Source organism: Mustela nivalis, assembly GCF_964662115.1.
Source record: "Mustela nivalis genome assembly, chromosome: 12".
NCBI lineage: Eukaryota > Metazoa > Chordata > Mammalia > Carnivora > Mustelidae > Mustela > Mustela nivalis.
Genome location: NC_139031.1, coordinates 82,093,788 through 82,117,616, shown reverse-complemented (window position 1 = coordinate 82,117,616; position 23,829 = coordinate 82,093,788). Strand labels below are relative to the sequence as shown.

Genomic DNA, 23,829 nt, shown 5'->3' with positions numbered 1-23,829 from the left:
TTTTTTGATTTTTAAAGAAGATGATTGATTGAATTTAAAATTTAGGAGGGTAAAAGACAACTAGTTACTGCAGGTCAGCTCTGCCATTAAGTCCAATCAGTTGGTTATTGCTAATCTGTCCTGCTTTAGAGAGAGAGACTCCTGGCAATTTTTGTTACATGTACGTGAGTTGTTCAGTCCATGCTGTTGGTCTAGGTGTTCTAAGATTTTAATTTGCAGGGTATAGTATATCACAAAGTGATTTTTAAAAATAAGAAAGGAGTCACAGGTAGTTGATGAAAAAGAAAAGGATTTAAAGGACCGGAGAAGTTAGTATGAATAAGATGATATGTAAGAGCGAATAATCAAAATAAAAGGCACTTATGGAGTCATGTAATCATTTTATTCTACCCCCTTGATGTCTGTCATTAAACCAGCTTGGATTCTCAATTTCTCATTTCTTGAAACAAGATTTTAAAGAGTGTTATAGATAAAAATTCTTCTGGGTAGAATGATGTCATGAGTCAGAAAATACTCTTTCCTGAATATCCTTATAATACCTCTGCCTGAATCTGGTCTCTATCTGTCTCATCTAGTAATTAACTGAAGTAATTTTAATTTCTCAGAATTCTAGTTTTCAATTAATGCTAAAAGTGAAAATCCTCAGTTAAAACTATAAGCTAATGACCCACTTCCGTGTCCCGTTGGACACTGGGGACAATCTGTGTTAACAGCAAAGAACTTAGAGACAGACAGTAAGAATGGTTTGTTCATCCTGCCCAGGTGAAGGTGTAGTTCGAGAACTTTACAGCATCTGAGAGTGATGGGCATAGAAGCTAAAAGGAATTCTACTTCTCAGTATTTACCCTGCGTCTTCAGTCACTTTCAAGACTTTATTTTCTAGCTTAAACTGTAAGCCAAGTGGTAATTTTGATCTATATGCTTATGAATTTTTAATTCTCTAAAACATTTGTATTTTCTTTTTTTAAAGTTTTTGAAATTTATTTCAGAGAGAGAGAGAGAGAGAGAATGAGAGAGAAAGAGAGCATGAGAGGGAAGAGGTGAGAGGGAGAAGCAGACTCCCTGCCAAGCAGGGAGCCCAATGTGGGATTTGATCCCGGGACTCCAGAATCATGACCTGAGCTGAAGGCAGTCGCTTAACCAACTGAGCCACCCAGGTGCCCCCATTTGTATTTTCTTTAAAAATAACTCCATAGGGGGCGCCTGGGTGGCTCAGTGGGTTGAAGCCTCTGCCTTCGGCTCAGGTCGTGATCTCAGGGTCCTGGGATCGAGCCCCGCATCGGGCTCTCTGCTCAGCGGGGAGTCTGCTTTCTCCTCTCTCTCTCTGCCTGCCTCTCTGCCTACTTGTGATGTCTGTCTGTCAAATAAATAAATTAAAAAAAAAAATAGCTCCATAGGATTTATTATTGGTAGTTTTTTCTTGGAGGTACCCGAGCTATGTTTATTTTAAATAAAGGATTCCCTTAGGGCAGTGGTTCTCAAACTTTAGTAGTGTATTAGAATCATCTAGAGGAATTTTTAAAACGCAGATAGTTGGGGCCACAGCCATATGACTGAGCAGCTTTGGGGTGAGGCCAGAGAGTTGGCATTTTCAGCAAGTTCCCACGTGATGCTAAAACTGCTGGTCCTGAAGCTGTACCTTTGAAAACTACTGCAATACAATATTGATCCCAGAAGTCTGAGATAAAGCTGAACGTATTTGGTGTTGAATGAATGCAGAGTTGCTTATAATGCAAGCAGAGTTATAGCTATTGGACAGGTACCAACGATGATCATTTAATGCAATATTGTATTTTATTTATTTACATAGATTGGAGCATATGATCAACAGATATGGGAAAAATCTGTCGAGCAAAGAGAAATCAAGGTAACAAGTATATTTCATTTCATATATTCTGAAACATAGTTCTATAAATTGATTGTTAACCACATTTTGTCTTATCTTCCCATACACTTTTAAGGTATAAATATTACTTATTCTATCCAAACTTTTAAATACAGAGGTAAACTCTTACGCTGGTGGAGTCATGTGTCTTTACCTCTGATGGGTTTTTTTTGTTTGTTTTTTTGTTTTGTTTTGTTTTGTTTATTGCTTTTTAGCATCCTCTGTTCTTTTTAAAATTATTTTCTAATGATTATTTTTTTATCAGCTCTTTTCCCCTTTCACTTGTCACCTTATACTTCTAGTTTGCTTTTCCTCCCCTTTGATGCTGTCATTGCTCTGTACAGTTTATTAAACTGGTAAGTGTTTCAGGACTTTTCCCGCCTGAGTGGTCCTGTCAAATGCTGCTCTGCTTCATTGAGATCTGCTTTTGGTGCTACTAACAAAATGACTTGGACGCAAGTAGAGCCGCTGAAGAGTTGGTCATTTTTAAAAAGAACTTAAGAACGTAAAGCATTAATAGAAATGTTTTTGTAGTAGGTGGTTTCTTCTTAAACATGTAATCACTTATGCTGATAAGACATTCTCATAGGCTACCTTTCTAGCATGAAAACTATTTTTTCACTAAACTTGTTCTGTTTCTTAGCAATTGCTCCTTTTTGATAATAAGAGTTATATTTTTCATTTACATAGATAATACTAATCTGTGTGTTCCTGCACGAGCTAAATTTAATCTGAGCCCAGAGAATGTTACTTCAGTGGCTTGACATTTTCTATTTTATATGACAAGGTTTATGTTAGATTGGAAACCTGTGTCTATAGTTTCTTAAAAATCTGTCAAAAAAAAAAAATCTCAGTGTTTAAACAACTTAGTCATCTATAATAAAGAGCAAGATTCTTTGCCATTAGTCAGTTTTAATCTTTAAACTATTTTCAGGAAGAATATAAGTTACTGTAAGCACCTGCTATGTGTTAAATACAGGATTAAATCATGGGAAAGATGGAATGGATTATAATTGTGTAGATGAGATTCATTATTACAAATGAGATCGATTCAGCTTAGGTCTCTGTTGGGGAGTGCAGAGGGAAGCAGCTCTGGGGAGGTTAGGAAAGATTTTCAGAGGAAGTGACTCATCAGCTGAGTTTGACAAACATTGGGGAGAATGAGGAAAACATTCCAGACAAAATGAAGAGCATATGAAAATAAACATGCAGGAAAGAAGGAATAGGACTGACTGAGGAATCCTCAAGGAGCTTGACTGGTAATAGGTTGGATGGAGGAAGGAGATTGGGGTGGTTGGGCATGAATCTAGAAAGGAAAATGGGAGTCAGATTGTGCAGGGGCTTAACTGACTCACCTGGGAGAGTCTGAACATAATCTGGAAAATGATGAGGGTTACATTGAAGGATTTTAAACAGAAAAAGTTACCTGATTAAATTTGTGTTTTAGAAACTTCACTCAGGTGTGGTGAGAAATACTAGAAGAGGAGCAGATTTGTAAATTGTGCTTTAGAAATACTCAGGTGGTACTTGGGAGGGAGATTTGGGAGTCCTCGGTGTGAAAGTGTGTGTATATCAGTATGTATATGTGTGCTATACACATTTATTTATAACACATTATATCAATACAACTGTAGGAGTGCGATTTACACTGGCTGATGACAGGAAAAGGCTGAGAACAGAACACTGGGAAACAACATTTAATGAATAGGTAAAGGAAGAGATAAAAGGGAAGGAGGTAAGAGATCCATGAGACAGTAGTCTGGCAAGAATATCGTGCAGAGGGAGGATACTCAAGCAAGCGAAGAGCAACATGCAGGTTTATAAGAGGCCTTGAAACCGTTTAAGCCGCTCATCAGAAAATACTACATTCCTCACTTTTAGAACTATTTTAATGCCTAAACAGAAGTTAGAGTAACAGGATTATGTTAGCCGTTCCTTGATGCACTGACAGGGTGAACTTGGAGAAGGCTAAGATCTGTAATTTTTTTCTGAAGTATGTCTCCCTTTAAAGATAGCGTTTTATAATAGTAAGTGAAGAAGTAAAAGCAGTATTAAAGCTTACTCTTATTATTTTGGATTAAATAAAGGGGTCACTTTGTTGATAAGCCTGAAACATTCCCTTGTGGAGGCAAACTGTTTATAGTGTAAAATAATTTTGCATTTATTCTAAGGAAGGTAAAGATAGAACCGTGGTCTGTTAATATTAATATTTGATTTAAAAAGAAACCCCAAACACTGTACCTCATCCTTAGAAAACACTATACAGAATGTGTTTGTCCTCTCTCTTACTGTCCTCTCTTACTGTCATAGCAGTGAGCAGCAACTAAAGAAACCAAAGAAAGCCATGAGAATATATTCCTTGGAAATGTCTATTTTTTTAAATTGAAGACCTTAGTTGATATTGCTAAAGTTTTTTCTAAGTTGCAAATTATTTTTTTTCTTAAACATTTTAGAAATTATAACCCAAAACTTCCATTTTCTGTTCACCTTGACCCAAATTTAAAAGTAAATGGAATTTCTCTTAGTTTTAGTACTTACTAGAGTTATAAATCTTCAATAAAAAAGAAACATGCTATTTAAAATCATTATAGAGGAAAAACAGGATGGGGAAACTAAATAGGATTTATGGAAAGTGAAACTGATGGTTATGTCCTTTGGTGGAATCGCAGTATTATAATAGTTCCATCCATGGGACGTCTGCATCGTTGAACAGAAGTACTTTCTAAATTTAAACAGCTGTTATAAGTTTTTTGACTCAACACTATCTGTGTACTTACAGATTTTTAAAAATTCACAATTTCATACAACTTGTGTTATTGTGCCTTAGGAATGTACTCTAAGAGTTTAAGTGTATATTCAATAATGAATATATTACTTGGATTTCTTGGAGATTAATTATATTTATAGTGCCTGATTGTTTCTACTTTCTAGTTAAGTCAATAGTTGCTAAGATCTTTTCTTTTGAACTTTGCTTTCATTTTTTGTTTGTTCATGTAAACTTTTTGATGGTCAGTAATGATGGTCCTGAAAGCTATGCCATTTTGGATGAATATAGTGTATTCTAAACCAGCTTAAAATTTTCCAGCTTAAAATATCTACATAATTAAAATCAGATCTTATGAATACTTACATATGGGTGCTAATATCTTTTGTGTTTAAAATCATTAATGTTAGATGATATATCAGTGAAGTTTTTCTTTGCTTTTCTTATTTTAAACCCTCTAAATATTCTGATATGTTACCGTGAAGGTGAGTTTTATCAAAGCTGGCAATTAGAAAAAAATATAATAAATAGTTAAGTGTCTGACTCTTGATTTTTGGCTCAGGTCATGATCTTAAGGTTGTGAGATCGAGCCCTATGTCAGTCTCTGCTGGGCATGGAGCCTGTTTAAGATTCGCGCTCTCCCTCTCCTTCTACCTCCTCCTTCCCCTGTTCATGTGCACATACTTTCTCTAAATAAATAAATAAATAAATAAATAAATAAAACCGGCAATTGTGCTGGGACTCTACAATGTAGCTCAAACTAAAGTTTTAATAAAATATTAAATAGGAAATGAACCACATATGAAAGAGGTCAAGAAGAATGAACATGTTGAAAAACAACATAATTGCATAAATCAAGTTAATTTACTGTTCCTCTCATAAGAACTTTAAGTTCTTGAAACAACCTGATAAAAATTTTAGGTATACAGCAGTAAATTAAGCTTCAGATTTGTCATAAAACATTGGCAATAAGATTATTTTCAAATTATGTGAAAAAATAATGTATAAAACAAGTAAATCAAAATATGTAGTACTGTTAAAAATGTTGGCAGTAATAAAGGTTAAATCTCAAATTTCATACCAAATTTAAATAGCTCTCTATTAATGAAATTTTGTTTTTACACATATGTATTATTAGAATTGCTTTTCCAGTTTGCAAAATACTGGGGATGATTCATAGTCTGCGAGCCACTCTATCATGAATTAAAATGGGAAATAAAGTACAGATGCAGTCAGGTCTCATTAATTCACAGGAGTTATGTTCTATAAAGTCGGCATGAACACTGAATTAGCAGATACTGACCATTTCTCCACCTCTAGTCACACTTTATCAAGTGATCAGTACATATCCTTGTTTTATGTATGTTTCTGTTGAAAGACACTGTGTTTAATAGATGTTGTTGCTACATTAACAACTGAACTCATGGCCAATGACACTGTAACTCAAGCCCAAACATAGCTCATCTAGCACACATCTTCTCAGTGAGGCACATCACAGCCTTAAAGAAGGAACACGTAGGAACACTAGACCACTAGACCGCACTTCAGTACTGTGCTTGAGGTCCATTTTTAAACAACAAAATTACCAACAAGAAGTACAAAAAAAGCAAAACCCAGCATGAAATTGACTGTGAAAAGGATATTTATTTTCAGCATGAGAGCTGAAATAAGAAGACAGATTGTTGCCTTGTTTGACTGCAGCTGGGAGTGTGCACATTGGGTGACTCAAATTTTTTGCCACTCTTAACTTCGTGCATATCTGCAAATGACTGCAAAAGTGCAGCAAATATTGATTTGGGAATAAAATAAATTTGCAAATAAAGAATCTATGAATATGAGGACCGACTATATATAAAACTACCATGACTATGTCTTCTATCCTCTTTTTTTCTCTTGTTTTTGTACCTCTTGAGTAGTTTCCAACTTCACATGGACAGACTATTTGAAAGGGTTCAACAGTTCATTGCTTCTTGATTTCAGGGTGCATTTGGTTTAAACATCTCAGTTAATTCTGAGCTCAAGTAGTCTCCTCTTCTTTGTTTTGGATGCAAATAGTACTTAACTAAATTTTTACCTTAGGGGTCATCGTTTTTTGGATCAGGACCAAATAGAATTTACTGCTCAGTTACTTGATTAATTGAAGGAATACCAAACAAATCATCTAAACACTGTGTCTCATATCTCAGCACTTGGCTTCTTGGGGAATTTAGCCTAAGCCCTTCCAATTCTTAACATCCTACTTTTAAGTTGTGTGTGTGTGTGTGTATGTGTTTGTGTTCGATGATTTTGATCTCTACCCTTATTCCCATTCTGTACACTGGTGGCAGAAACTTAACCTTAGTGTTCAATAATTCCGAGTTTAAACTAATTAAATTTGTGACTTCCGCTTTCACTTCCTCCTTCGCCTGGGCATGGCGTCTAAGTTCTAAGGTGACTAGGTGGTATCGTGGTCTCCTTAGTGGTTGGCATGTGAACATAGTGGCGATTCTGAGGTATGCATCATCCTCTCTGGGTCTCAGCTAATACCACCCCCAACGTGTTGGCATCAGCTGAGAAGTCTGCATCCCTGTCTGTACCCAGCTTTGTGAGCTACTGCTTCCTGCAGCAGCATCCCCAGCATCACCCCTGAGGGCCTCTCAGGGCCCCTGCTCTCCCAGCCAGCCTCAACACACTCTCCTGTGCAAACCTGGGCTCACACAGTCTCATGGACCGTCTCAGACTGCACATCCAGATTGGGTTGTAGTGATAGTCGTTGTTCTAGAATTTTGCTTTCAGTAATAAACAGTCCTCCCCTGTCCACACATCCCTAAATTGATCCTTTTGGGAAATAATAAAATGTATTAAAATACTATACTTATGTTCCAGTTGTAACAAAGATGTCGTGTTTTATATTTTTCTCCAGTATATTCCTTAAAGTTTTTTTTAGTTGAAATCTTTAGAATTTGATTATTTTTTATTAGCCTGGATTTTAAAATACATCTATTGAATTCCAATACTATTTTTTTATTGAGGTATAATTGACATATGAGATAATATTACTTTTAGGTATTCAGCATGATTCCATATTTGATATTTATATATGTTGAGATATGTACGTATTGAGAAATGATACCACAATAAGTAGTGAACATCCATCCCCATACCCAGTTACAAAGATTTTTTTTTTCTTGTGATAAGGACTTCTAAGATCTACTCTCTTACCAGTTCTACTTTAATATATTGTAGGGTTTAAGGAATAAACCAAAGAAAACAGCACATGTGAAACCAGACCTCATAGATGTTGATCTTGTAAGAGGTGAGTCTTGAATAAATTAAAGCTTAATGCAATTAGAAATTGACCTTGAAGGAAGAGAATTCAAAGTGGGTTAGATATATGTTTGTAGGAATAAAAGCAATGTGAGTGTAAGTGAAGGCAGGACTTGTACAAGAAAGGGATAATGGAGGTATTTAAATACCATTGACTAGTCTTTACTCTCACTAAAGATTGGTCTAAGAAATAATAAAAAGAAAAGAAAACCAGCTTGTGTTTGCCTAGCAAGCTATATGGCTTGGTTATAAAAATGAAAGTAACTTTTTTTTTTTAAAGTAACTTTTAATTCCTAATTGAAACTGACATTTGAACATTGTCTTATATTTATAAAATATGTGGGAGAAATTCTGTTTTTTCAGTTAAAATTTTTTTTTCAGAGTACCTGAGTTAATATGATAGCATGAAAAATTTTTTTAAATGTGTCTAATACCCAAAATTGGGCATTTCTCATAGTGTAATGCAAAATAAAATTAGACATAGTTTTTCTTCAGATATTGAAATTTTTTCTCAAAGGAAATTAAAGAATGATAAATGTACTATGTCATTTTATTTTACTTTTTCCAGGGTCTGCATTTGCAAAGGCAAAACCTGAAAGTCCTTGGACTTCTCTGACTAGAAAGGGAATTGTTCGAGTTGTGTTTTTCCCCTTTTTCTTCCGGTGGTGGTTACAAGTAACATCAAAAGTCATCTTTTTCTGGCTTCTTGTCCTTTATCTTCTGCAAGGTATAATTAAGTGATAGAAATTCATTTTGCTTTTAACTTTCAGGGTGCTATGTATTTAGAGTTACTAAGGCTTTTTAAAAAAACACGTACTAATTATACTAAGTGTGAAGATACGCATTATTGTGATATTTCATTTAATAAAATATAGCTGGTTTGGTATTAAAAATGTTTGAAAAAACAAAGCAGTTATTTTCCAATATAATTTAATGAAAATTAGAATCTGTGGATGGCTAAAGAAAAATACAGATTGAGAGGTATTTAACCATTAGAAAGTCTCTTCAAATACACATACATACCACATATACCTACCAGCAGTCTTTTTTTTTTTTTTTTAATTTTATTTATTTATTTGATGGACAGAGATCACAAGGAGGCAGAGAGACAGGCAGAGAGAGAGAGAGAGGAGGAAGCAGGCTCCCTGCTGAGCAGAGAGCCTGATGCGGGGCTCAATCCCAGGACCCTGGGATCATGACCTGAGCTGAAGGCAGAGGCTTTAACCCACTGATCCACCCAGGTGCCCCCCACCAGTCTTTTTTATACAAGCTGTATGAGTTCATTTTTCCTGTCTCAGCCATGGTTTCTTATTTCTTTTAATCATTGTCTTCTGAGACTATCCTCATTCCATACGGAGAATCTATACCCCATTTTCTGAGTGCTCTTCAGATTCTCATTTAATTCTCACAACCACCATGCAGGGAAGTACAGGTTCTGGTGTTCCACCTGACAGAAAGGGATCTGAAGGACCTGAGGGTTCAAAGTCACACAGTCTGCAGGTGCAGGAGAGTCTATATTCAAGTCTAAGCAATCTGACTGCAGAGCCACGTGCTCAACAGTCCCAGTATGCTGCCTACCAGCACGGACGCACTCGGGTGCCGAGTCAGAGCCACAGCATATAATGCATAATATATGATGCTGGAGAGCGCTCGGAGGCCTGAGGAAGACACCACTCACATCCCTGTGCTCTAATAAAAACAGCGATTTTAATTTAGTGGTTATCCTTTCAGTCATTCTAATGTCTTTTTTAAAAACATGATTGTAATCCTGAATGATTGTTTAAATATGTTTTATCGACAAACTCTTAAGTAAAAAGGTAAATATCTTTTCTTTTTCAGATAAATGTCTTAAGTAAATGAAAATGTAATAAAACCTATAGACATTTATTTAGGTAAAGTTGTTTCTTTTAAGCCAGGGTACATCTTATATACATGAAAGGGAGTAAACTCTGAAGGTTTGTGATTTTTATCAGTGGAGAGACTATGTGTGTGTTTCTAATTAAAGAAATAATAAATATTCTTTGCAGAAAATTTAGAAAATGTAGGAAATTTTTTTTTAATTTACCTACCCAAAATCTTGCCTTTCACTTTACTTTGCAACATTTTTAAATGTTGAGATTATTCTGTATAAAAATTTATATTTTTTTGCCTTATGTCATCATAAGTATCAGAGTCTTAAAAATACATTTTAAATTATTGTAAAATATTCTGTGCTGTATCAGTGTTGGACATTTAAGCTTTTTGCTATCTTTTGCTATTATAATGACTAGTTTCCATTGTAACTAGAGGGCATATATTGTGTCTGAAATTTACTTACTGGCTTGTCTATGTTAAATAAGGAAGACAGGTTAGATGAGACATAAAAAGATATTTTTCATTTCAGAACCAAAGTTTGACATTGTAAGTGTTCCTAAGTGGTGAACACTGAATATTCTCCTACTAAATAAAAGAAGTGATTTAACCTGCTTCGAGTCACAGCCAGTGACAAAATGATATCAGTCTTAATGACCCCAGGAATCTGCTGGTACTGCTCGAAACCCCTGTGCCTACACATTTTTGCGTAGAAAAGTATGGTGCAGTGCTCTGAATTACCTTATTCTCTATCCCACTTTTCTCCTAAGAAGTAGAAGGAATCATGTACAGTCAGATTTGGTTTTGTATAACTGTGTATAGTTTTTTATTTCAATTACATGCCTTTTAAGTATCTCAGCTATGTATTCTCGACTCCATTTATGCTTTTTGCTTATGTCATTTCTCACCCAGATTACTGCCAAGAGCCCTTATATCTTCTACCTTCTGTCCTTTTACCTTTTAAATTGGAAATTCAGACTAGCCACTTAAGGTCTAAATCTCTTCCTAGTTATTGTTGCCTTCAAGAGGAAAACCACGTTTTTAGTCTGTCCCTTGTTGAATCTCTCCCCAGGTTTTACCAGGCTAAATTAGCTCTTTGCTCTTTCTTTTTTGTGTTGTTTGTGGGGTGTGTGTGTGTGTGTGTGTGTGTGTGTGTGTGTTTTAATTCTGTCTGCCTTCTGTCTGCCCCTTTCTTTGAGTAGCCTTCTTCCCTTATATTTACCTAATCTGCATCTACTTGTTTTCTCAGTTAGACTAGGCATCAGGTGCCACCTTCTTTGAGAATCCTTTCCTATCCACCCTCCCAATATATAGCACTCTTCATAGGTATTGTATTAGTCTGCTTGGGCTGCCCTAACAAAATACCATAGACTGTGTGGCTTAAGCAGCAGAGATTTATTTTCTTACAGTTCTAGAGTCTGGAAGTCTGAGATCAGTGTGGCATCGGATTGGTGTCTGGTGAGGTCTCTCTTACTGACTTGTGGATGGCGGCCTGCTCACTGTGTCCTCACATGGTCTTTCTGCTGTGTGTGAGCAGAGCAAGATCTCTGGTATCTCTTTGCCTTAAAAGGACAATGGCCCTATTGGACTAAGGCTCCATCCTTGGGACTTCATTCAACCTTTACTACATCCATATAGACACTGTAGGGCCTCAGCGTATGAATAGGGTGGGGGGCGTAATTCAGTCTGTTATAGGTATTTTGTTTCTTTATGTGTCCCTCTTTTCTTCTAAATTGAGGAGAGGCGGTGAGCAGAGACTGTGGTCTTATTTGTCGTACTATTCCCAGTGCCTAACATCTGCCACTAAATCTCAAAGATTGACCTAAAAATTAAACTTTAGATATCTTATATTTCTAATGATTATCCCTAGAGTTCTGCTTGACCAGTATGTGAAATCCTGCCTTGGAACTTTCATGCCTAATAAAAATTTTGTCTTTGTTGAGCTCTCAGAGGAATCTGTAGAAGTACTGCCCAACAAAAATCTTCAGTAGTTCTGTCTAGTTCATTGGACTTCATTAAATGATCAAAAAGTATAACTTAACAGTATATAAGAGAAGTGAATGATTTCTTTGTAACCGTTCACTTAAAGGGGAACAACAGGTTGGAGGTTATACCAGAACCACTGTCTTAGGAACTAAGGCCATAGAAGGGATATGGATACAGGCACAACCAGGAAAAAAAAGGGGGGGGGATAAAGTTGCTCCCTTGCCCCCAGCTTTTCCTGATGCAGATAAAGGAAGCAGGCTCCCAAAAGATAGAGAGACGTAAGGTCGGTCTGTAAAGTATAAAGGATGCTGAGCAAGCAAAAACAAGATCTCTTCTTCATGTGGCAGAATTTTACAGAATATAACAACTTCCTATTAAGATACAAAATATGGTTTGTTGGTTCCCAGCCCCACCAGAGGATGGTGTTGATAGGGCTGAAAGAATACAGATAAATAACCAGAAAGAGGTTATACAAAATCTAAAGTTTTTAAAGATGTTCTTGTCTGTGCCCAAAACTCAACCTCTCTTTTTATTTTTCTTTTTAATATTTATGTATTTATTTGAGAGGGAGAGTTGTAGGGGGAGGGGTAGAGGGAGAGAAAGAGAGAGAATGTCAGACTCCTTGCTGAGCATGGAGCCCAATGCCGGGCTTGATTTCAGAACCCAGGGATCATGACCTGAGCTGAAACCAAGAGTGAAGGGCTTAACCCACTGGGTCCATCCAGGCGCCCCAGGAAACTTTGAACCTCTTTCTTTCTTTCTTTCTTTCTTTCTTTCTTTCTTTCTTTCTTTCTTTCTTTCTTTTTTTTTTTTCTTTTTAAGATTTTACTCATTTATTTGACAGAGAAAGAACACAAGTAGGGGGAGCAGCTGAGGGAGACGGAGAAAATCTGGGGTTTGATCCCAGGACCTTGGGATCATGACCTGAGCCAAAGGCAGACGCTCAACCCACTGAGCCACCAAGATGCCCTGAAACTCTGAACCTCTTAAGTTTCATTTGCATCCCCCTTCTTTTTAAAGGTAGTTAAGTTAATGATAGCAAGTAAAAGTACTATTTGTCAGTGTTAAGTACACATTCACTTCTGTAAGAAGCTTTTTTTTTTTAAAGATTTTATTTATTTGATAGATACAGATCATAGTAGGCAGAGAGGCAGGTAGAGAAAGAGAGAGAGAGAGAGAGAGAGGTGGAAGCAGGCTCCCCGCTGAGCAGAAGAGCCTGATGTGGGTCTCCATCCCAGGATTCTGGGATCGTGACCTCAGCCAAAGGCAGAGGCTTTAACCCTCTGAGCGACACAGGTGCCCTCAAAGTGTTTTGTATGTATCACCTCACATGAATTTATAGTACCTACATCCTATTTTATTGTACAAAAAAAATAAACCAAGGCTCAAAAAGGTAAAGGGATTTAACAAAGGTCACATCAGAGTTCATATTAAAAACAGCAAAGACTAGAGTTTTCAAAATTCTGGACTCTTACAGAACAAGCAGAGATTTTTGAGTTACATTCCTGGGTAATTCATAAAGATGATTGACATTTTAAGAAATTTAAGTCTTTTTTTTTTTCTTTGTAAAGGAAGTTATTATTCAGGAGAACATAAAGCTGAGTAGTTGTGTTTATGATACCTTTTAACACATGTGAGGAGATGAACTGGTATTTGAAGCTTATATCTTGGTATGGTAGACCAGGATCCTTTCAATTGCAGGTGGCAGAAACCAAATGCAAGGGGTGCCTGGGTGGCTCAGTGGGATGGGTCTGTGCCTTCAGCTCGGGTCATGATCTGGGGTCCTGGGATTGAGCCCCACATCTGGCCTTTCTGCTCAGCAGGGAGCCTGCTTCTCCCTCTCTCTCTGCCTGCTTCTCTGCCTACTTGTGATCTCTCTCTGTCAAATAAATAAATAAAATTAAAAAAAAAATGCAAGCTAGCTTTTGTAAAAAGTGTTGTTTTTGTTTATGCCGCTGATCATAAAAATTTTCCAAAAACCCAGAAAACTAGATAGACTACTACAAAAACAATAACTGGGATAGCTATTTATTCAGTTTGCTTGGGGCTGTCCAAGTGTCCAAATCTACTTGTGTTGTCCTTGTGCTTTTATTAACAACTCTCCTTTCACTCTCAAAAGAGTCCTGATTTACATGTTACATAGTCATTCTAAATAGCATATGCCCATCTTTTTAATTAAATCATTATATTTTAGAATATGTACTTAATATAGTTTGTTAAAGTAAATTATATAGATCATGATGTTTTACTCCTGAATACATCGACATGCATCTCTTCAAAATATGCACCTTACATAAGCACATTACAATAATCACAGCTAACAAAGTGCACAAAAATCTAATTTTCAAATTCTCCAATTATGCTGAAACAGAATTAGGATCTCATAGGCCCTGTGTTCAAGCATTTCTGGATCCAGTGGCTCACATGATATCTTCACTTTTTATACTGGTGATTTTATTCTCATTGTGCTGATCTCATCTCTCTTAAGGAGGTGGCTGATGTGGCCCCTGGCAATTTCATATTTCCTTGGTCCTTACTGTTTGTGATGTGGGAGAAAGGCCTTTCTATCTACCTCTATTAATCCGTGAAAAAGATTCTGATTGGTCCTGCTAAGGTTACATGCCCATCTCATTATTAATTCCTGTGCCCACATTTAAGACCCTGGTAAGACTAGATAACACATCTGTCCCTAAAGTGGGAGAAATAAGACGATTTGATTGACAGATAAAGGAGGCAGGCTCCCAAAAGATAGAGAGACGTAAGGTTGGTCTGTAAAGTATAGAAGATGCTAAGCAAGCAAAAACAAGATTTCTTCTTCATGTGGCAGTCTTAGCATTGGTGAGTGTTTACTCGTTTCCCTGAAGAATTTACCCAAGTAAATTTATGTTGTTATTTCTGAGCAGATAAATCTCTATTTGAAAAGAAGCTCTTTATAGCCTTATTATACACCTATCATAGATTTCCTTGTTTGTAAAACAAAGCAATTACGTGCACTTGAGGTTAGTGTTTCTTTTGATTGTCTGTGATCTTATCAGGAATGCCCTTGGATTCATATGCAGCTGGTTTTCATTGCAGCATAAAAATGTGTGCTTTAGAGACTGTGTTGGATGTTATCTTGTTCCAGGAGTTTATTGCCGAATACTGTGGTTAGCTAGTGGCAAACAAAAAAATAGTCTGAAAGAGCTTGTCTGCAGTGATGTTTTTAACTAATTTAAATTTAGAAAAATAACCTGGAAGAAGCAATGTTAATACAGTTTTTAACGTTTTGAAGAGGTGACTGTCAGATCTATAATTAAACATATTTTCTTTCCCTCTTTGTAGTTGCTGCAATAGTGTTATTCTGTTCCGCTTCTAGCCCACATAGCATACCTCTGACGGAAGTGATTGGGCCAATATGGCTGATGCTGCTCCTGGGAACTGTGCACTGCCAGATTGTGTCAACAAGAACACCAAAACCCCCTCTCAGTGCAGGGGGTAAAAGAAGAAGGTACTCTTTTAAAAGCAGCCTTTGTGTGGATTTGTGTAATTTGAATCTAGGATTGTTCTTGACTCGAATAAAATGTTATCTTATAAAGCCACTCTTCCATTAAATAGACCAGGAAGCTTAGCTACCAAATGATTTAGTTTATTTGTTTGCTTCAAGGCCATTACGAGACCACATACCTGTTTTTGTTTTCTTTCCTAAAGCTCATTTTCAAGGCACTTGATATTGTAGGGAATATATTAGCTGGAATTGCTGATAATTCCCTCTATTTACAAAATCTTGTACTTACAAGATACTTCAGCAAAAACAATAGCCAGGAAAAAAAATTCAGCTAAATTCTGTTTATTAAATACTATTCGAAGTTGTTTAATATTGTCTCTTGATTAAGTAAGCGTAGCAAGTCTCTCTGGCCACTCAGCACAATGGAGTTCTGTTTAAGGGTCTTTTGGAGCAATTCCTCCTTTGAATATGGTTGCTAAGAGATTGCGACATTTGCAGTTTGGGGATGTTGAGATTTAAGCCCTTCTTGTGAAAAGATAATACCGACACTAGATAAATAGCATTGTTGATCAGTTAGATTAGTAATTCTCTCTGTCTAAATTTTTTTCTTTCTTCTTCTGCAGATAAGTGGCATTCAAATAGGGAAGAAATGCTTTGTAAAAATCTGTCCAATGATATCGTTACAACCTAATGTTCACTCACCTGTCAGTGTGAACAAGGAACAATAACCCAACATTTATAGAAGTTGCTCTTGAATATGTATCTTAATGTTGACGTTAACTTTTCTCCCGTTAATAACTGAATTTTATTGTGTATTAAAGTTCCTGTCTTTATATTTGGTCATAATTTTGAATGTGCTACCAACAGAGTGGTTGTTAACATTTTAAAGCCACCTTCTGCTCTTAATCTCTTCTGATCAAGGAAATTAAGAAAAGCAGCCCATTTGGAAGTCCATAGGGAAGGAGATGGTTCTAGCACCACAGATAACACACAGGAGGGAGCATCTCAGAGCCACAGTACAAGCACCTCTTACAGCGTGGGCACTGTCTTCAGAGATCTCTGGCACGCCGCTTTCTTTTTATCAGGGTTTGTATTTATTCAAGGCTTTATATGGCGTAGAGATGCACTGTCCCTTTTCTGGCACTTCAGTCTTAGGTAATATAATATTAATGACTTTAGCTATGATATTCCCATTATGGATTTTGTTTTGATAAATTATAATGCTATATATAGATAATGGAATAATAGAGACCATAAAGTTTACCTTGGAATCTGTGTAAATATACCTGTGTGAGCATGAGTGTATATACATCAAAGTATATCTAGTTGGGATTTCTTGATTTTTATTTATTATGTGATTTCTCAAGTACCACCTTACTTCTATTAAATTATTCTGTTTTTATCGGCACTATGGTCAAATTGGGCTTTTTGTATAGTTTGTATCACAGTAAACATTTACCAAATAGGAAAATGTAATTATGGCAAACTGCAAAAATAAACCTAACTCAGTCTTGTATTATTATTTTGAAAAGTTAATTCAGAACATTTCAGAGTTATTTTATTAGTTTACATAGACATGTAATAAATGTAAAAAATGTTAAGATGGTATGATCAAACTACTGAGTATACGGAGTAAAACCAAGTATAACAATAAAAGTTGCTAAGTTAATAAGTCAAGAAAAGGGATACTGCACATAACTATTTTGAACACTTTTACTAACTCCTCTCCTAATATAATTATTTCATCCCCTTGTGATTGTGCTTTTATGATCAAGTTTGTCTTATATTGGAAAATTAAGCAGTAGTATCCTGGGGTATTTTCATTGCTTGTAATTTTGAGGGAAATTGCACAAAAACCTAATAGTTTGAAATAACGTGGCATTAAATTGGATCCCTTGACTATTCCAACCACCTCTTCTTCATCCAGAAAAGATTTACATTTTATTTTGTTGTATTTTGTTCTGAATTTGAATTGCATTCTGTTTTTTTTTTCTTTTAATAAATAGCTCTCTTTTCTGACAGTAGGATATGATAATTTTATCTCTGCAAAATCAGTGTCTTACACACATATCGCAAGACTTTCTGATGAGATGAGCAGTTACAAAATAAATAGCTCAGTGACTGTGTTTTGCTTTGGGGAATCATTTAGTTGTTTTGGTTATCTTCTGTTACATAGCATTCAAAATGCCCCTAGATCAGTAGGTTTTAGTGCCTTTGGATTTCTGCTGTGTTTCTTTAGTCAAATGAGATTCACACTTCAATTTTCTTCCTTTGGGCTGTAGAATGACCTTGACTACCAGTCATTGATAATGTAATGGCTAAATCCCTTTGGATTTATTCTCTTTAAAGTGACAACTTTATAATCTAAATGTTTTTAAAGTTGTACTATTTTCAGCTGTTTCATTTGGAACTGGTTTGCTAGCATATGAATGAGAATGTTTTAAATATTAGGTACAAAAAGATCTTAAGAAAAATGTTAATTTTGGAAGTTCTAAATCGAGTTCTGAAATCTTGATGATGTCTTGTTCTTTCAAGTTTGGATAAGTTAGAGAGGCCTTAAACTGCAAGATCAGCTGAGACTTAAAATTGTTTCTGGTGATAATAAATTGAAAAGCTGGATCCTTCCATTAAGGTATCTGAATTAGCATCACCCATGCAAAAATAAATGTATAGCCCCTCAGATGTCTAAGCTTTGTGTATAGTGTCTTTTGGTTTTCTAGATGTTAGGAAGAAAACTACTATTTTTACATCCTGTGTTTATAAGTTGGAAAGGCTCTATTTATAATTTCTAAGTACATTTCATTCTTAAGATAAAACCATTTTTTTAAACAAGACATGTTTCTCATTTGAAAAAAAATAGTATTTATGTAAAAGAACTCTATGAAACTAAGAAAACAAAGCCAAAGAAAATATCAATTTACAAAGATGTAGAAATCAACCATATATCCTAAGTATTTAGTACTTTAGTTTTAAAGAATTGTAGTCTCAAATTAGCATAATTATAATATCTACTAAAAAGATTGAGTAGGAAGAATTATATCTAGATAGTATATCTCTTCAGCATAATACCTATTTCGGAATTCAGATACTGTTTTTTTTGCATGTCCTTTAGGATTAATTTCACCGTCACAATATCACTGAAAAACAGTCAATATAAATTGACTTGGCAGATTAGAGACAGATGCCAGAGTAAAACCAGGCCACATGTTAACTCACATGCCTAACTGACCTAGCCTTTATTATTATTATTTTTAAAAGACTGGCGGGTATTTGGGGGTTGGGGGGAGTTTGTTTTTAAAAGATTTGTTTATTTGTTGTGGGGGGGGGGGAGTGGAGGGGCAGAGGGAGAGAGAATCTCACTTAAGCGGACTCTGTGCTGAGTGCAGAACCCAGCACTGGGCTAGATCCCATAACCCTAAGATCATGACCTGAGCGGAAACCAAGAGTCGGACACTTAACCAGCTGTGCCACCCAGGTGCCCCCTGACCGACCTACCTTAAATATTGCTGTCCCACTTAACCTCCATATTGAATGTTTTTAACAATTAAATGAAAGTTAAAGATTTAATAAATTGGCTTTCTTCCCATAATGGAGTATACTATATAATGTAAGTAAGAGTGGTATGTAGTCCCACCATAAATTTTTGGTACAGGGATTAAAAATTTGGTTTTTAGTGACTGCAGTTTAAATAGTTCAGTCATTTAAACAGTAAACTAGGTGAAGTCTGTCTCCCATAGACTAGGATGAAGACCTTGTAAATGTCCGTATATCCCAGATTTTTAAAAATAACTTATGCCACAACTAGATAACTCATTAACGTTGCTGTAGCCACTCTGTTTTAGAATTGGACTAGTTCTAGAACAGTTACGGGTACCATACATAAATCTGGTACATAATACATAATTTGTTGCATACCTCTCAAACTTATCTGTTGTAGAGGGTACATAGGGAAACATGCAAATCCATAAGTCTTTGAAAGTCTTTGTTAGCATATCTTCAAGGTGTATGCATAGCTGCACACAGCTGTGATGGTAATATGTAGGCGCCTATGTCGTTTTCTTATAACTGAGATGGTATGCATTCTGTTACTCTAGCCCCCCCCCCCCCCGCTCTCTTATAGAAGTGAGAGCAGGACTAGAAATTTCATACCATATTTTAGAACAAGAGTTATTTGCTACTGTTAACTTTCCCCATAACCACTCACTAATGTCCTTTAGTACTAGAAGGATGATCTTCAGTTGGCTCTATTGATATACCCCTGAGTATTTTCTAGAGCACCAATAGATACTCTCAGCTTCTTTCCCTGATGAGGTTTTTCAAATAGAAACATACTGGTTTTCTTGTTTGATACAATACATTTGAGATTTCACAAGCTAGTAAATTCTTTAAAAGTTATATTAACTCTTCAGTTAAAGTTTTCAATGTTGAAAAACACATCCAGTTTTATGATTTATTTATGGTGCAGCTTGTACATTTATTTGCCTTTTTTCAGACAAGACCAAAATCATCATCCATCTCACAAAGGAACTACACTAATTAGACTATTTAAGTTTCTAAAAGTCATTTCCTCCTATGTGTATTTGCGACATAGAGCTATCCTTCCTGAATGGCAAGCATAATACTTTAAAGAAAATTCTTGGTCATGCCAAAGATTAAGGCAGTAGGCAAGTTATAGAATTAGCTCTGAAGTTATAAAACATGGCAAGCCTTAACCATGGTAGTGGAATTGCTCATTGTTTCTTTGCAAATGCTTTTTGTTCAAAATCCAATGCAGGAAATACTTCTTCTATCACAGAATAAGTAAGATCACTGTAGATTTGTATATCTCCTGTTTTCAAGGCAGTACTCACTGCCCACATGCCTGTGACTCATGGTGTTTGGGTTGATCTAAGCAAAAATTGTTAATTCTGCTTTTACTAAATGAGTGTATTACATGCATTCAGTGTAGCTGTCAAAAGGTAGATTTTTTTGTGGATAATACTAAGAAGTACCATTTTTTTCTACACTGCAGTATTTTAATTCCTGATACCAGCTTCTCTCTACCCTGTTTTTAATTTAGTTTTATTTCATTTATTTTTTAAAACAGCTCAGTACGGGGCTTGAACTCATGACCCTGAGATCAAGACCTGAGCTGAAATTTAAGAGCTCAGGATGGATGTCTGACTGAGCCACCCAGGGGCCCTCTTCCCTGTTTTTTATTTTTGGTAGAGAATGATGATTTAGAAGTATATGCTTACTTTAAAACCAAAATGCTCTTCACCTTGCTTTACTTTACTTTTGTACATTTTTAAAAGTTGATTTAAATGAAGTAGCTTCCCTTTAAAAAATAGTCTAATTAGAATTTTACAATATTAGTATTTTAGGTAAATCTCTCAGTCCCACTGCCTTTCCCTAGTATCTTTATGCTCTAAAACAAGGGAATGGGTAATTAAACATCTGAGTCTTGGTAACCTATGTTCCTTTTGAGAAATAAATATTGTTCTGTGAGGTTCTTAATTTCAGCTGTTAATGTCACTATGAGCGAAGCAGCACTAGACACCACCCAGAGCAGTCATGGGCTTTAACCCTCTTTACCTACATTAATTGGAATTTAGCTCTCCCAGCTCTTTGTCCTTTCAGCATTTTCCCTATGCTCAAATCCAGAATGTCCCAATCGGGTACAAATCAGTTGTACTTTAGAAAAGATACGATCTTATTTTTAAATAATTTCAAACTTACAGAAAAGTTGAGAGAGCAGTGCAGAGAACTCCCACATGTCTTTCACTCAGAGACCCCATTTAAATTCTGCTGATTGTCCCTATTAATAGCCTTGTTCCTTCTCCAGAAGCTCTAATCTGGGATCATGCGCTGCATATAGTGGTCATGTCTCTCTAGTCTCCTTCATTCTGGAGCAGAATCAGCCTTTACTCAAATATATGGTTTTCACATTTTTGAAGACTACAAGGTAGTTACTTTGCACAAAGTCCCTTAATTTGGGTGTATGCCCCTGGTCAGGATCAGACTCCCTAGTGACTTGTGAGTCTGGAATGTGCTATCTCTTCCCAACTCCTAGGTCCACATTATCAGTTGGTAGTTGAAATTGGCCATGGTGGGGTTATTTACACCATGGAAATCAGGGAACACCACAGACAAGGAAGGACTTTTTACCTCTGGAGAGCTAGTTGTTTAACAATTAGCAGCGTAATACTGAGTTAGTAGTGTGATGTTTCTTCATGAAACCCAAGTTATGCAAATTTGGCAGGAATATCATAGAAGTGATACTTAGTTCTTCTCATTGCATCCTATCAAATGGCAAACAACATAAAATTTGTCCCCTTGGGGCACCTGGGTGGCTCAGTGGGTTAAGCCGCTGCCTTCAGCTCAGGTCATGATCTCAGGGTCCTGGGATCGAGTCCCTCATCAGGCTCTCTGCTCAGCAGGGAGCCTGCTTCCCTATCTCTCTCTCTCTCTGGCTGCCTCTCCATCTACTTGTGATTTCTCTCTGTCAAATTAATAAATAAAAGCTTTAAAAAAAAAATTTGTCCCCTTACTGGTATTTACATTAATCACTTGATTAATGGAATATCTGCCAGATTTCTCCATTGTAAATTTGTTTTTCCCTTTATCATCAACAAATGTCCTGTGTGGAGACACATTAAGATTATAAAAAATAACTCATTCCTCATCCCACCTTCACCTTCTAGTTTTAACATGCATTGATGATTATTACCAGAATTATTGCTATGATGGTTGCCAAGTGGTAATTTTTTTTCTAACTCCGTCATTCCTTCTGCATTTATTGGCATTTTTCTGTAAGGATAAGCTTTCCCCTATTTATTTACTCATGGATTTCTATTTTATTCAATTTATTAATGTCATTATTCATTTTGATGATCAGATTGGCCTAAATTGGCCAATGGAACCCTTTGAGCAGTTTGTCTTTTTTGATTTGTCCCTTTCATTCTTTGTTCACTTTCTTTCTTTCTAGGGCTGCACAATGTTTTAGGTTCAATTTATCCTTCCTCTGCCTAAGCCCTGGAGTCAGTCATTTCTTTGAGGAGGGTGGTAGAAAGAGAGCAAGGTAGAGAGCGAGAGTGCCAGAAGTGCTTATTGCTGTTGCAGTGTTACTACTTTTAGATCTTGGGGCTAGAGCTAGGAAGTTTGTGTGTGTGTGTGTGTGTGTGTGTGTTCCTCTACATTTATATTTACCTCCGTATTTAGATGTATTATAAGCCATGGATTTGCAATGATAGCTCCAGTTCAAATACAGTACCTCAAAGTTCATTTGAACTTTGTCCTTCTATCTTCCTTCTCTACCACTGAAAAACATGGTTCCCATTTGTCCTCCATATTGATTCAGTTAATCTCTAGATGTAGCCCCTTTCCAACCCCATCGGGCTGCACCTGACACCTTGCCTAAACTTGTCTTCGAAGCAGGCGCCATTCTTGGTTGTTGCTAGGTTGCCCTTGCCGTGCTGTGGCCACGGTTCTCCTGCAAGAGGTATTACTACCAGCTATAGCCACCTGCCTCAATTTGTATTTTGAGCTACTTTGTAAACTCTGAGGGTGGTATGTATATTTAGTATTTTCTTTGTCCTTTCAGCTTGGTTTGCAACTTACCTGCATTTTCTTGAGAAAAATCAGCAAGAAAAACCAACTTACTGTTCACGCCTGGGAGTGTCCTGTGTGCTTTGAGGAGATAGGAAAGAAACAACCCAGAGGAGACTGCAAGTAGGCAGAGATAAAGAGAGGAGGGGAGATAGCTGAAAGGTGTGTGCAGTGGGTACTACTAGGGCTTACCAGTCTTGACCGATTCCTGTAATGAAGGTGCACATTCCCCTTAAAAAATCCCTGAAGCAGGACTTACTACTGATTCCATGCCCTTTTCACAAGGCCCTTAGCTTTTTGCCCTCTAGGGTTCTGGTTCACTCTGCAAGTTTTCAGCCACTTTTTCTACTCTGATTACTAGCCTCCAGGGATTGTTTTAAACTGCCTAGTAATCTAACAGGTTTCCTAAGCCCTTGAGTTCCAGCATTTCCGTCCTTCCTCCAAAATACGTTTCTCCTCTTGCCTATTCCCATTAATGGTTCTACCAACTTTCCAGTCTTTTTTTCCCTTGTTCACCTCCTTTCCCCCATTTTTCCAGTCCAGTGTAATTTCCAAGAATCTTCACAGATACCTTTCCAGCGCACGCCTTCTCTGTCTTTTGAGTTTCTCACTTCTTTGGGAAATCAGGAACTTTACCTCCCTTGGTCTTTTTCTACATCTGCATGTTGTACAATGTTCAAGCCCAGTGTAATTTCCAGGAAACTTCATAGATACCTTTCCAGCACACGCCTTCTCTGTCTTTTTTTTTTTTTTTAAATAATAAATTCTTTTTTTTTTTTCTTAAGATTTTATTTATTTATTTGACAGAGAAATCACAAGTAGGCAGAGAAGCAGGCAGAGAGAGAGGAGGAAGCAGGCTCCCCGCTGAGCAGAGCGCCTGATGTGGGGCTCGATCCTGGGACCCTGAGATCATGACCCAAGCTGAAGGCAGAGGCTTATCCCACTGAGCCACCCAGGTGCCCCAAC

General features: G+C 36.6%; 1 protein-coding gene across 7 annotated transcripts in view; it reads left to right on the top strand.

Moving 5' to 3' along the window:
• The window catches only part of PHTF2 (putative homeodomain transcription factor 2), a 120,211-nt gene that overhangs the window by 63,521 nt on the left and 32,861 nt on the right, over positions 1 to 23,829 (top strand). For 5 of the 7 annotated variants that reach the window (XR_014300840.1, XM_082691889.1, XM_082691892.1 and 2 more), the window contains 5 exons: positions 1,811 to 1,867; positions 7,875 to 7,944; positions 8,524 to 8,682; positions 15,114 to 15,279; positions 16,198 to 16,362. Coding sequence is in view for 6 of the 7 variants with exons in the window: in XM_082691889.1 (XP_082548015.1) it covers positions 1,811 to 1,867; positions 7,875 to 7,944; positions 8,524 to 8,682; positions 15,114 to 15,279; positions 16,198 to 16,362 (617 nt within the window). In the remaining variant the exon portion in view is untranslated. Of the gene's footprint in view, positions 1 to 1,810; positions 1,868 to 3,042; positions 3,145 to 7,874; positions 7,945 to 8,523; positions 8,683 to 15,113; positions 15,280 to 16,197; positions 16,363 to 23,829 lie in introns of those variants that run through there. The other 2 variants (XM_082691894.1, XM_082691893.1) reach the window with 2 other exon arrangements.